General features: G+C 44.3%; 1 protein-coding gene across 1 annotated transcript in view; it reads right to left on the reverse strand.

Moving 5' to 3' along the window:
- Positions 1 to 14256, reverse strand: part of DENND6A (DENN domain containing 6A) — a 252677-nt gene that overhangs the window by 215290 nt on the left and 23131 nt on the right. Inside the window, exons 2-3 of the mRNA XM_085624672.1 lie at positions 13130 to 13168; positions 12983 to 13025 (exon numbers count right to left, since the gene is read on the reverse strand). Coding sequence (XP_085480798.1) covers positions 12983 to 13025; positions 13130 to 13168 — 82 coding nt within the window. The remainder of the gene's footprint in view (positions 1 to 12982; positions 13026 to 13129; positions 13169 to 14256) is intronic.

Below are 14256 nucleotides of genomic sequence, written 5' to 3' on the forward strand. Positions count from 1 at the left end.
AGAACTAGGTGGAGACGTCTCCACAATCTAGCTAGCTTTCAAGGAACTGGTCAGCACTACTTTAGATGTGCCAATCCCCTTTAAAAACCAACAGGATATCCAGGTCTAGGGATAATGCCAAGTGTTCTCAGCAGAGCTAAGACAACTAAAAAAAAGCTGCACAAGAAGCGAAAGGAAGTGGAGGTGCAACTACGACGACATATGTAAGCAAGCCAGCAAAAAAGCCCTGAAAAATATCAACATGCCATCTTTAGAGTCAGGCTTGATGAATTTGTGGACAGGATCAGTAAGTCCTCAAATCCTTCTAAGGAAAATTACTTGATTGTCAACTTTTAAAAACCCAGTATCTCAGGAGCAGATCCTTCCCCCTCCGAAGACTATTGTGAGCAACTGGCTAGCTACTTTCTTGGAAAGGTTAGGCTCATCTACAATACTCTAAGGTCCACCAGACCATAATAACAGGACTAATGACAATTCCATAGCAAATAAAACCAATGTTGAGCTTTCCACCTTTCTGCAACCAAGCAAAAATGAAATGTTAGCTTTAGCTAGTACAGTCAAATCCAGCTGCCCGCTGGATCCCACTTCCTTAGATATCCTCCTAAATGGGAGGGATGCCCTTCTATCAGTTCTGACAGACATAAACAACTCATCCCTGGATAACTGCATTGTCCCAGACATGTGCAAACATGCCATCATTCACCCCCTACTTAAGAAACCTTTGCTCGACCCTGATCTAACTGAAAACTACAGACCCATTTTGTTACTCTGAGGAGTCAGTAGAATCTTAGAAAAGTCAATAAATTGCAATCTCTCTGAATTTCTGGAATCTAACAACATACTGCACCCCATGTAAACTGGTTCATGCCAGGCTGCAGCACAGAAACAGTGCTCTTGATGGCCACAGAGGACATTAAAAAGGCCCTAGATCAGGACGACTTAAGCGCAGCATTCAACAGAGTATCCCACTCCATCTAACTGTGTAGACTGGACGAAGCAGGCATTACACATAGTGCTTTAAAATGGCTTTCATCTTTCCTAATCATCTGCAAATCATCAGCTAAAATGCGAAGTGCCGCAGGGCTCCTGCTTCAACCCTACATTTTTTAATCCTTATGTCCGCTCTTTATCTGACATCATCAGTTCCTTAGGCTTTACCATGGTGTCTTACGAGGACAATACCCAGATTGTCTCTTTGTCACCTGACAGACTCCTAATATGAAAAACTCAACCTATGTCTAGAGAAGGTCAACAACTAGATGGCAACCAGGTGCCTTAAGTTAAATGGAGAAGGGGCGCTAGAGGGCGCACGGCAAAATGGCAGCACTGTAGTGCAGCTCTGCAGGCCGCCACCATTATCCTGCAAATATCCTGCTTCCAGAGCGGCATCCAAGCCAGATCTTGAAGGGAGGATCAATTACACCCACGACGCTGCATCTTTGTGATGTCCAGAGGTGTTTGGAGGCCCCACTGATCATGTGCTGTGAGTTCTGGCACAGACTCCGGAGCAACATGGCGGCAGCATGAAGTATGGCGGGTACGACCGCAGTTCCCGGAGCTTCAGCGGTTCTCTCTATGCCAATGCAGACACCCGCAGCGACCATCGGAGGCATGGACATTGCCCTTACAGTGTGCCTGCCTATCTTTGATTGCCTGCGGTGCTACTGATGTCTGGTGGTGCCAGCGAGCACGCGCAGCCGGGCCTGGCCGGTGGTGCTCATCTGTGGCCTCGGAGACCTTGCTGCTGATTACCCCGCTTGGCTATTGGGCTGGGTGTGTGCCCAGGACTTCTGCTGGCGAACACTGTGGACCGACGATCATGGAGAAGCTCTGCTGCTGAATGAAGGAGCTGCGGGAGTGTGCGAGCGAAGGCCGCTTCGGGACTCGAGCCGACGTGAGAGCGCAAGGGAGCTGTGATCTACCGCTGACTGAGGCTCTGCTGTTACTGCAGCTCCGGTGAGACCTTTGCCATTTGTGTGCTTCCCGCTTGGGTGACCTGTTTGGCGGTGTGTTGCTGGTCGTGGGGGAGGGGGGTGTGCGCCGGTGACTGGTGGGCCCGGGCACCGCTACCGTGAGTGCCCATGGTGTGTGGGTGCTGAGCCTCGGTACCCCACCTCGCTACCTGGCATTATATATGGCCTACCTTGGCTGCTGTCATCCTCATTTCCCCCAGTGCATGGCTGTGCTGCCCCATTCCCGCTCGCGTTGCCTGCTGGACGCACGCTACAGGGCACGGTGTGGTCTCTGGTCCGTTGGGCTGTGCTGGCTGGGGTGCTCAATCTGCTCCTCTGCAGCTCGACGTGGGGGAGCGGTCTGGGCCCTTGGCGCGCTCGGTGCCTGTTGACTGGTGGCTACTGGAGCAACTCGGGCACACCAATTTGAAGCATTTGGCTCTGCACTGATTTCCACATTGAGCCACAGCGGTCTTCATTGGACCGGCCGGTTGTATATCGTGACTTTGATTGAGCCCTTGCTGGCACGAGGAGGCCGGGTCACACACGCCTGCGAAGCAGACAGTACCTGGGGGGTGTGCCTTACGTTCCCTAACCGCCCGTGGCACAGAGTACCTGTTGGATACCTCGTGCAGGCCGATCCCGGTGCTGGGGTGATTGTGGACCGTTACTGTGCTGCCTCTGCGATAGTGTCCTCTATGTCCTGGCGTCATGGGTAAGCCAGACAAGAACCAGGCGTGCCTAAACTTCGAACTGCGTAAATAAGGAAAACCGCCCCAAACTGTTGCTTCGGATTCGGAACTGGATGCCGCCTCTGAGCCGCCAACCTCTTTAGAGAAAACACTAGCTGCCATTCAGGCCAGCCTACAGTCCATCGACAGGAAAATTGAGGCCCTTACTGGTCGCATGGACCATACATCCGCTAAACTGGACAGGCAGGCCGTCAGAATTGGCGAGGCTGAGCAACGCATCTCTGGAGCAGAGGATGGCTTACAGCAGGTCACAGCTAGGACCACTGACATCGAAAAGATCCTTGCAGTCATTCAAGCTAAAAATGAAGACCTCGAAGCGCGCTCACGACGCAACAACGTGCACATAATAGGCCTGCCGGAGTCCAGGAATGTAGGAAAACTGGAGAGGTATTTGGAGAAAATGCCCTGGATTGGGGGATAGAACTGATGGGCAATTTTGCCACAGTGTCCCCCATTATGCCAAGTAATATTAAATGGGAAGCGGCAGCGTTGACTATACGACAGCGGCTCACTAAAGAGGCTGTCATGAAAGCCAGTGTTCCCAACACTAAAGCATTACATCCAAGATGGATACAGTGGGCCAACTCTGTCACCGCAACAGATGTAGACTAAAGATTTGACTCTACACTACAAATACAAGCATGGCTACAGTACGAAAATGAATACCAGCTGACTAATGAATTTATGCCTCTTGATCAGTACGATTGCATCATCTATACTGACGGTTCTGCACAGCCTGCCATAGGGGCAAAGCACAAATACTCTGCAGCGTGCACCGCTGTTAAGGGTAGGATGCAGAATGGTGAATTCCACCCTGAAAAGACCTACACGTAGTCATTAGGTGATTGCACAGTGCAGCTGGCAGAACTCAGAGCTGTAATTCTGGCACTGGAGAATACAGATCTCGGATTCCCCACACTCATAGGGTGCGATTCGTATTATTGTGTCCAGTCTTACAGTGAGCATCTACACTACTGGACCCAGAATGGAATCAGAGATTCCAAAGGCTACACAATAAACAACAAAGCCAGGTCTCAAAAAATCCACTCGCCTGCACACTATGGCGAGCCAGATTCAATCAGGACGAGCTATTTTTAGAGCCTACTTGCCCTTTCTGGCAAGTTGGACGACAAACTGACTTTTGACCACTGTCTCTGAAAGCGGAACAAATGTGACAAGACAACAAGATTTAAAGGCATCTTTATTGCTCACAGATTGAATGAGCAATAAAGATGCTTTTAAATCTTGTTATCTTGTCACATTTGCTCCGCTATCAGAGACAGAGGTCAAGTACATTACAGTTAGGTCGAGTAGACTTTTCAAGTTACTAGACCTGCAGGTCTAGTAACATTTTAATGATTTTTTCGAGCTGTGAAAGCGTTGTGGAACAAGTAGCTGAGCTATAAGAATGCTTGCCACGGACTCATGTGATTTATACATTGAGTAATCAATGTGCAGGAATACACGTTGCAGGGAATTCCATGGCTGATGAAGCCGCAAAATCAACGGTGCAAACTACTGCTGTCGCTGCGCTTACTCGTTCCAGTAGGAGGACAGATAGACATTATGACGCTGTCAACACTGCACGTGACAACATTCATTTGCCAAAAGGCTTTTCAGCAAAGTGCTCCTACCAGTTAAGTGCGCAAAATATACCATTTGCTCAGATTACCAGAGTGTGGGATCGAGTAATACCCAATTCAGACGCAGGTCAGGTTTAATCCTAGCAGCACATGAGGACCTAGCATCTGCACATGCAGAGGTGGCAGCTACAATTTCACTACTGCAGCAATGTTATTGGTAGCAAGGTCTTTATAAGCAGACGAGGGACTTTCTTGTTAAATGTGACATCTGTCAGCACTGAAACTCGTCCACCACAGAAACATCTATTGTTCACAAACAAGCCACTAGCTTGTGTTTATTTGGACCACTGTGGCCCCTTACAATCAGATGGGCTTACAAATACATCTTGGTTGTAGTGAATTTTTGCTCTCGATTTCTATTGGTCTGGCCACAGCAATCGTCAGACGCCCAAACTTTTATAGAGGATATGCAAGTCTTTATCCGGACATACGCAGTTGCCACTTTCCATTCAGACCAGGGGTCAGCGTTCGCCTCTAAGCCTTACAAAGACACCATGGAAAAATTGGGTATGACCGTGCCGTACTCCTCCCCTATCATCTCAAGGGAAATTCAGTAGAGGAGAGTAAGAACCTAGAATTAAAGCAGTCTGAAACAGTAAGGGCATTATGCTCATGTCGCAGTTGGGTCCATCACTTATATGGGGTCCAGACAGCCCTAAACAATCTGGCTAGAAAATCCCTGGGTGGTTGGACTCCATACGAAATCCTGCTTGGGGTTAAGCTGTGGGTACCTGACCTAAACAGTACCAGCACAGTGGCAGCAGAAACACCCTTTGACATCAATGAACGTTTGGCTGTTTTACAGGAACTGAACAGCTTCTGGGATGCACAAAGTAACGCCCAAGTGAAACACAACACACCACCACTGTAGAAGTGAAGGAAGCACCAGCAACTCCTGGTTGGGTCCCAATATTGGTGAACTAGTCCAGGAGAAAATAGTGGACAAAACAGAATTCGGGCCATCTTACAGAGCACCTGTACCTGTCCTGGATGTGGAAGGTACCAGAACTGTACTTTTACTGACCCTAGCTGGTTGCAAAAACAAGAGATTTGTGCCAATAGATCTCATCAAACCGCATCATGTTGGCGGTTTTACACAGTAGGGCAAGTGGGATCCTGAGTAGTTACCCATCTCCTCCCACTATCATACAGGAAGTCCCATTGGAAGCTTTGATCAGCGATGAAGCTTCAACTCCCCGGCTGGGGATAGTAAATAACGAAGTATCTCTTCTACCTGCTACATCAACAACTACTATATAAACAACTTGTACAGAAACACATATCTTTTCGGAAACAAGACACGGATGGTGTCTATGTCAATGTACCACAATTCGAGTCTACACCAGGTTCTACACACTCTCCAAAGCTGCAAAAAATTAATCGAACAGCCTCAAAGCTACTTATCAACTTTGACGACTTATTTTCAGATTCATCTGAGCCACCTCCATCTCTCAGAGGTAGATTTCGTGGTTCCATGGCTATACCTGTGGATTACAATTTCATTATTGGTCCTCTAGATTGGTTTTGTGACAGTCTTTTTCCAGCTTCTGAACAGATACTATCTATCTGAATGCTCTGCTGTACAATTGGTGTACTGAAGTTTAACAGCCCATTCTTCATCACACAAAGGTCCTGATTATGATGGCGGTCGGACTAGTGTCTAACCACCATCATAGTGGGATAAAGACCACCTGACATGTAGTTGGTGGCTCCACCCGCCATATTACGATCCGATCGCCATGAAGGCAGTCGGAAAAATGAGTTTTACAACTGCGACTTGTGCTGCGTGCCAGAAAAGGGCTGCATGACAAGCCACAATTGAAAAAGGGATGTTTGAAACATCCATGCACTGTGTGCCAGGCACCATGTGGTGCCTGGTACACGGATGTTTGGGGGAGCACAACATGTGCCCCCTTTGCCCCACAGCAGAGGTCCACAGGGGATGGAGGCCCTGCTACGAGCCACCAAAGTCCCATTCTGTCTGCCTTTACATGGCGGTTGGACAGCCATGTAAAGGTAGAGGAAAAGGGACATTGTAATCCCTACAGCAGTGCCTCTGCAGGCACCGCCCCCATTGCTCCGACCGACACTCCGACCGACTCCTTGAGCCTGTTGGAGGTGTCAGGCAGTCCCTCCGCCGAGCTGAGCTCTGACCGACCACATCTTTATGCGATGGTCGGACCGCAGCTTCCTATGTTGGACAGACCACTACCGATAGCCTGTTGGTGGCAATCCGCCCAACATCATAATCGGGCCGAGACCTTTCCCTGATGAACATTTCTGCGATTCTGGTTCCTGATGGAATTGTTTGGGATAGGGTATTGTATGATAAATTTGGTCCAACTAAACCTTTGCATATACCATATGTATTGCGCTTTCTTTAAATGACATTATCACTCCTAGCACTATCTCCAATGATTGGAGCATTGAAACAGTGCATGAAATGCTAGAAGATCTAGAGTATTTCACTCTTTTTAAACTCCGATGATATGTAGGATGGTAGGACTAATTAGGATGAAATCTTCTGTTTTCAACATTATGGTCACCACTTCTTGCATAAAGCAAGTACTCCATGTGCAGAATTCAATTTTACACAATGGGAACACTGCTCTACACCATCACGGAGTATCTCATTAACGTTTGCACAGAAGTCTCCATATTTCTCTGGCCACAATCCAGAAGACCCAGGGTCTTATTATTACAGGTTCACACCATCACCACCAAAGAAAAATATACTCACTGGTACTAATCTGACATATTCTGAATCTTTTCTTTTCCAGTTGTGCACACAAATGTTTGACTTTTGGAGAGACACTGTTGATTTAAAATCCATTTGGAGAACATAAAGATTGGCAGGTTCAGGGGCAGAGATTATTTAGAGCATGCCAGATATAGCATCAACTAATTTTCCTGAACAAAACTATGCAGCAAACATCATGTATTGGCTAAGATAAAAGATTTAAATACACCAAACATTCCCACATTTGCACGTTTTGCAAACTGCCAACAGTTTGCAATTTACACAGAGGAATTATTAGACATAATGCTACGCAACTGTTCATACAGTTCTTCAGGGACCAATCAGGGAGGGGTAATTAGCGTGGCTGTTAGATACTAACGGATGTCATGCAGGTTACCGGTGTGACACCAAAGGGTTTAAGATCAGGAGGCCTGACCTACGTTACGTGCAGACACAACACTCAGGGTGGTAACAATTTATAGAGTTGGGAGGTTGTGCATGGAATGGCTAAAAACCTCAACACGGTCTCAGGAGAAACAACACTTGTCCCTTCTTTCTGATGACATGGGACTACCGGACTTTTTATTAGGTCCTCGAAAACCACGTCAAAAATGATTCTTGTATGCAATATACAATGAAGTGTAGAAAGTTTTCCAGCAGGAGGCTGCTGAAAGACCACGAAATTGACAGGAAAAATTAAGAAAGGGCTTTAGCAGTAGTTGATAATGGTATGACTACATTGTCTACTAGGAAATACCCTCTGGGTAACAATGTCATCTGAAATAGACATCATACAGAATGACATGTCCTCTTTACAACATGGGCAGTCAGCTTAGATCGATTAATTTACTGAGCTGGACTCTTCAGACACTTCATACCGATCGCGTACCATTGCAACACCTTAATGCCACTAGTTTGTTTTTTCCTTACCATCTAACGAAACAAACCATCATGGCAAGTAAGGATGCAACATACACTATGTTACATATAGAGAAGTTGGAGAAATTACCATTCACTGTAGCAGAAATAACTTCTGCGGATTGGATAATCCACAGGTTTATTTCTTTGCCAATTTCGGGATTTCACTTCACATGCTGTTTACAACACCATGAAGTAGGCAGATACAAAGCACTAGGGGAAGGATATGTGCACCAGCCATGGATCTTACCTTTTAGATATCGAGGCTGAAGTCTTTCTTAACTGGACTGACTGCGAGAATATTTTAGGGCTTTCCTTGGTGTGTAGGGAGGTTTTGCTTCATGGTGCATGTAATGCGTCCATGGCAAATCTGTCCTGCTATCTTAAGGGTTCTCCAGCTGCAGTGACCGTCCAGCTTTCAGTTTACTCCCGAAAGAGCTCCTGAGGCATGAAACCGGGCATGGTCTATCTGGCTACGATTTCTGCAGTTGTGACCTGTTGCACACAGGTACTGTTTCCACCTAAATGCACAGTTGGGGAGGCAATGGTTTGGCCTTCGATGAAGCTTTCGAATGTGCACTTTGATGCTTTGAGCAGACTGAAAGCCTTATTGTTCCAGAAGGATGTGGCCTTAACATCTGCAAAGGAAACGTTTGATCTTCAAATTTCAAGGTCTTCTTCTGAGATACAGTCGTAACTCCCCACTAATTTCCCGCTACATTTTGGGGAACTTGTGCACTGCATTTTTAACATGTCTAGTACGTGGGAATGCCACACTTCTTTTAAGACAATTGGCTCTGGGTTGATCAGTACGTTCCAGACAGTCTTCGGAGTTATTCCATCATTCATATACTCTGTGCTGGGAAGCATTTTTGGAGATCTTCCACTGGTCCCTTTTCCGACTGCCACAACTTTGCTTTTACTTTTTCTGCTCCGCAATAGCTGTCCCATCAACGGGCCAAATGGAACTGGCACTTCCAAATGTGCTCCTGTGTTGTGAATGCTTGATACAGTGTTTTGGCGCACCCTTGCATCAGGAACTAAATGAACATTGGTTCTTGCGGTCGCTCTGGTTCGAATTCCTTAAAATACAAAAGATGAGAGGAGTGTGGCAAAACAGGAATGGTTTTGTTTAATTAAAGAATTTGGCCGGAAGACAGTTACAGGCATGAGCTCTGAGGACTATCTCAATTTATTCCTCGGTTTGCATTAGTCTTATATGCAATTTTACAGCAAGCCATAGAGGTACCATATATGGTGAGGAATGCTGGTTGCTGACTTAGAGTCATAAATTAATGGTCAACGGTAACTACAAGTGGGTCTCCACCTAGCATGGACACAGTGTGGCCAGTGGTGAATGTGTCCAGATGGGGAGCGCCTGATCACAATGTGTGCTGGGTCCTGACTGGCTATGTGTTCCTTATTCATGGGGCATGTGACTTTATAGTGTTTTCTGAAGCGCGCATCCCCCCTCGGGATATGTGTGCTTTATTGGGGGCAAACTCCACTGATCATTGTGATGTTGGTGCACCTATCTGTGCAATTGATTAAAAGTGTCCTGCCCGTATGTTTGCCTGCCAGCGATGCACCCTCCCACCTGTGACTCATCAATCAGTAATCACGGGCCTTGGTCGTAGGGCCTGCCCGACTACATACTTGTGAGTCGAGATAGATGTGGAGTTTGGGAGGGGTGATTCTTTAAGGACAATAGTTCATTTTTGCTGATAAACGCATCGATTTCCATTTTAACATTGTCCTTTCGGCCTGTGTGGCTACACTACATGCAGCATGTATTCCGCTGTCTTCTGTGCACTTTCGAGTGTGCCCTGTTCATACGCCTAGGAAAACAACTGTTTCGGCCTCTGGACATTGACCTATTAGTGAGCCTGTTAACCGCCCACTTGTACTTTTATCCCTTGCACTTGCCGTTGCTTCTGAACGCATTCTACGAGCTCTCTTGGGATGCTTCGGCTCCTAGTGATCTGGATTTTGGCTCTGCTTCTGTGGATCCCGCACTGGCTGCTCCTGCTTCGGCGGATGCTGTGGGGGATGGATGGGAACATTTTTCTCTATGGATCTGATCTGATGGGTGCCTCTGAGAACATCATCTGTGGTTGCTGGGAACAGCCATGTTTTGTCTACCTCTCAGGACACAAACAATCTAGCAGTTTCGCATCATGGGACTTTTTTTCATCTTTCGTTAAAATGACAAATTGCTTTTGTAAATTTGTTATAATATGGCTTTTATATTTTTAACTATTATTAATTGCTTTCTGTATGTTCTTTGCTATTAAATAAGCGTGATGCTTTTTTGGAATTTATTAGGGTTCTATACTTCTTGGCCCTTATATGTTAGTGTTTGTTTAGGGATAGCATTTATCAACTCACGTCCACGGAGTGGGTGTCACGCGGTCAGGTTAGGCCTTGTAAGGAACACCACCATTTACATGCTCCTGTTTCTTAAATTGCCTTCTCTTTCACGCACAAAACATTTTGATATACAGTTGCGTGCGTGACAATGCAGGATAACATTCTCTGAATCAGCATTGCTTACATTTCCACTTTGTAGGCACACTATCACGACACCTTGAACATTCATTACAAGGGATGAAGTTCAATGCTCAAATGTCACTGTTGGTATTGTGTGTGGGATGAAGCTATCAACCTAGAACAACTGCGGCCTGGCTGGGGTTTCAACATGGCCACATGGGTGCTGTTTATTATATATACAGAACCTATTCCTTGTTTAAGTGAGAGAAGCACTCAGTGAATACTGAGAGTTCACTGCATTCCAGAATTCCAGCTCAGCTGATTACTGTGTACCAACACGAGGGATGCCCAGACGTAGACCAAGACGGATAGACTGATGACACCAGCAGGTAATGAGGAGGTAGACAACCCGGTACGGATTTGGCTGATCACCCACCTTTGGCAAGACTAGATTAGGAAGTTCTAGGTAGGAGTATACTGTACACAGTTTTTATATGCCAGCATATATTCACAGTTTTAACACAATGATGGAATTGTTAACCTTTTTCACGGTTCTTGTAATGCTAATTATGCTACTCTGTTTGTTTCTATTGATTATCACAGCGTACGTATTTTATACAAGAATCACAATGCTTCAATCAATACAGAAATGCATTGCTGGTTATTTCTTGTGTATTACTTTGGGTATGCATGAGAGTTCAAACGAAAGGGTTCTAGATCTGTTCTGATGTTGCACACACATTTTTTACCCTGTAAGGCTCGGGGTGCAGATGGTGCACTGTGAGATAGCAGGACTATAGGCCAACATATCCTGAGGGTGTGCACAGAATCAGCCAGGCACAATCCTGATGTTTATGTTGTCCAACAAATATGCAGTTATACCGGGGAGGTACAAGCCGTACGACAGCCTATCTTGTTCCAAAACTCTGGAACTCCTTACTGATCGGCCTTAGGACTAACAATAATCTTCTACGTGTTAGAAAACAACTCAAAACACATCTATTCACCTAAATAGCTCACTACCTAAGCAAGGTCTGTTAGCACTGGGAAGCCCATCTCCGATAGCTTCAATAAAATCCTTGAATTTAATTGAATTGGCCCTAGTTCAGACAATTCATGCAGAATATGTAGATTTATCAAGTTTCAGGATATATCACTGAGAAGACAGGCCAGGTGGTTATCTGCTATTCACAGGTTTGAACGGTTATAACATAGCTCAGTGTCATTGTGCTAGACAGAGAACACTGCATGTCATCTGCGAGTCATTGGTTTCTAAGCTAGTAAAATGTCTCAGTCACAGATTGTGGTAATTGCAGAAATCCTTGCGTAACCTGCAGGTCACATGTTCCAGTCCGTGTAAAATTGGATGGTGGAATTTGTGCCTGTTGCAAACATAAGAAAGAAACTTACAAAAGGTATAAATTAGCATTTTCTCTTTTACTGAGGCTGCTAAAATGGACATGATTGATATGGTTAGTAATTAACACCAATAAAGAAGGGCCAACTCAATTCTATTAGTGTTATTACACAGGCCCATACAGATCTGCATATCTTACACGTTGCCACTGTGTGTGCTCATGCTATGTGATGGAATCTTGCAGTGGTTTTCCTGCAATAAGGGCAATTGCAAATGGGCATAGATTTAGATAATAGGCTTAAGGACATAAATCTGTGAAGAGTCTGTAAACCACTGTATAGATGTCTACATTCGGTGTGCTTAACTTCATACCAGCGAGTAGCAGTAAGTCTTTTTAATTATGAATTGAAAACCATTAAAAAGTAAAAATAGATACACCAAATAAACTCTTTATCAAACCTGCAATATTAACTAAGACATCACTGGCACAAGATGACAGTCAACTAACATTGGGTTCATACGCAGGATGATGAAATACAGATATAACAAAAGGCTATGAAATAACGCAACAGTTAAGAAGAGGATGGCAAGTGCCCCAAAATGTAGCTATTAGGCTTAATTGATAATATCGTCAAGTCCCTGTATATATTTCTGGTGATGGCAAATATGAATGGCAACAGTGGCTTAATCAGTCAGTCAGTTTAGGGCCAGTATCCTATAGCTGGACAATTAATCTGTGACATGATATTCTATGTCAAGATGCCTTTTGAAAAAACAGTAATTGCCAGTTTTCAACATAAAGGTATTTGTAGTGAGTTCAGAAATAATCCATGACTGCCAAAGATGTCTACAACTAGTTAAAAAAAAATCCATCCATCCTTTGATTTCTCATATTTTTAGAATCTAAGTTTTATTAGTTTTGATCATATGTAAGATATATTTCATTGATATTCTTAGAAAATCTAAATAGAGTAAAGTTGAAATAAAATCATAGTCAGTGACATGGATATACAGGGGAAAAAGGAGAAAAGATATTTTCACAAGTTAACTAAAAACCAAACAGATAAATGAAATTCATGGTATTAAATATCATGAGTACAGTTTTATCATATTAGAAAAACAGAAATTACCTGAATTGGAGTCCGGGAAAGACAAATAACAAATGTTGCTCTTCTGAAAAATAGAGAGAATGGCTTACTTCAAAATAACTAAATGGAGATAAGCACATTTCCTATGATTTTGAAGATTATTTTTATTGGGTTTAACTATATACTCACCTCTTTGTCCGTCAATTTTGCATGTTCTGGGTACAATACCTAAAATATAAACAGGCAATATTATCAGATAATGAAGTGTTTGGAAATAAAGATGACCGACTACAACCAAATATTTTTTGCAGTTTTTAACATGCCAACTTTCTTCGCTTTTCATCACACAGGCAATAAACGCTCCCATATATTCTGGTGCATTAGGGCTACTATTCCCCATATTTTAGAAAGGACATCAAACAAAGCACTAATCATAAAAAACAGACTTGCAAATCTACGCAAAAGGAGCACTTGATCTGTATTTCTAGATTTAAAATGTTTTATTCCCTTTATTGACAACGAATATAGATCATACGGATTTTTGGGACGCATATGAAGAGGACATAATCATGCAACATATACGATCTAGTGTATTCCAACATATTTAAGAATTATGAAACCCGTTTCAATATCATGTTTTGGCCTTTCATTTTGAAAACTAAAAGATAAAAAAGTTCCCACTATAGACGTCACTGATGTTTACTACTCAAATCTACATATGGGAGTGGGCTGTCGTATAAAATAAAGAACATATTTATATGGTGCACAGTTAACTTACGTAGTTTGGTGTATTTAAAAAGCACAAACATATCCCAGGTGGAAGATTTTGAGGCAGGATAATTAAGTGGAGTATTACAAAGAGGACAAGATACAAGCACACAGATCTGTTAGTTACACGCACTTAGTGATGCAAAACGACAAGACAAACAGATGCTTTGGTTAAAGCAAGAGCAAGCATCTAGCCTTTGGCCATGGCGTGAGGTGATTTTCTTTTCTGTTTTATATTTCCTTGCTCAGAGGTCTCAGTTTGCATTACAAGTCTTATGGGCCACTGGACTAATCAACGATTTTGCAGCACGAGGGTTTGTTAATGATGCAGAGGGATCAGGCTTGATATGTACTGGGAGGGGAAGCCAGTGGAGGTGGGAGAGTGCTCTTTTCTCACATGTTGTGGCTGGTATTCACGTGTGTGACTGCCTAGAAAACTGCTCTCAGGGGCAAAGGTAGAGGGAAGGAGGTCAGTGAGGAGATCGTCCACCCAGAATTTCTGAGAAAAGAAAAGGGCCTGCTCAGTGTGGAGTGGACTTCCTTACTAG

Source organism: Triturus cristatus, chromosome 9, assembly GCF_964204655.1.
Source record: "Triturus cristatus chromosome 9, aTriCri1.1, whole genome shotgun sequence".
NCBI lineage: Eukaryota > Metazoa > Chordata > Amphibia > Caudata > Salamandridae > Triturus > Triturus cristatus.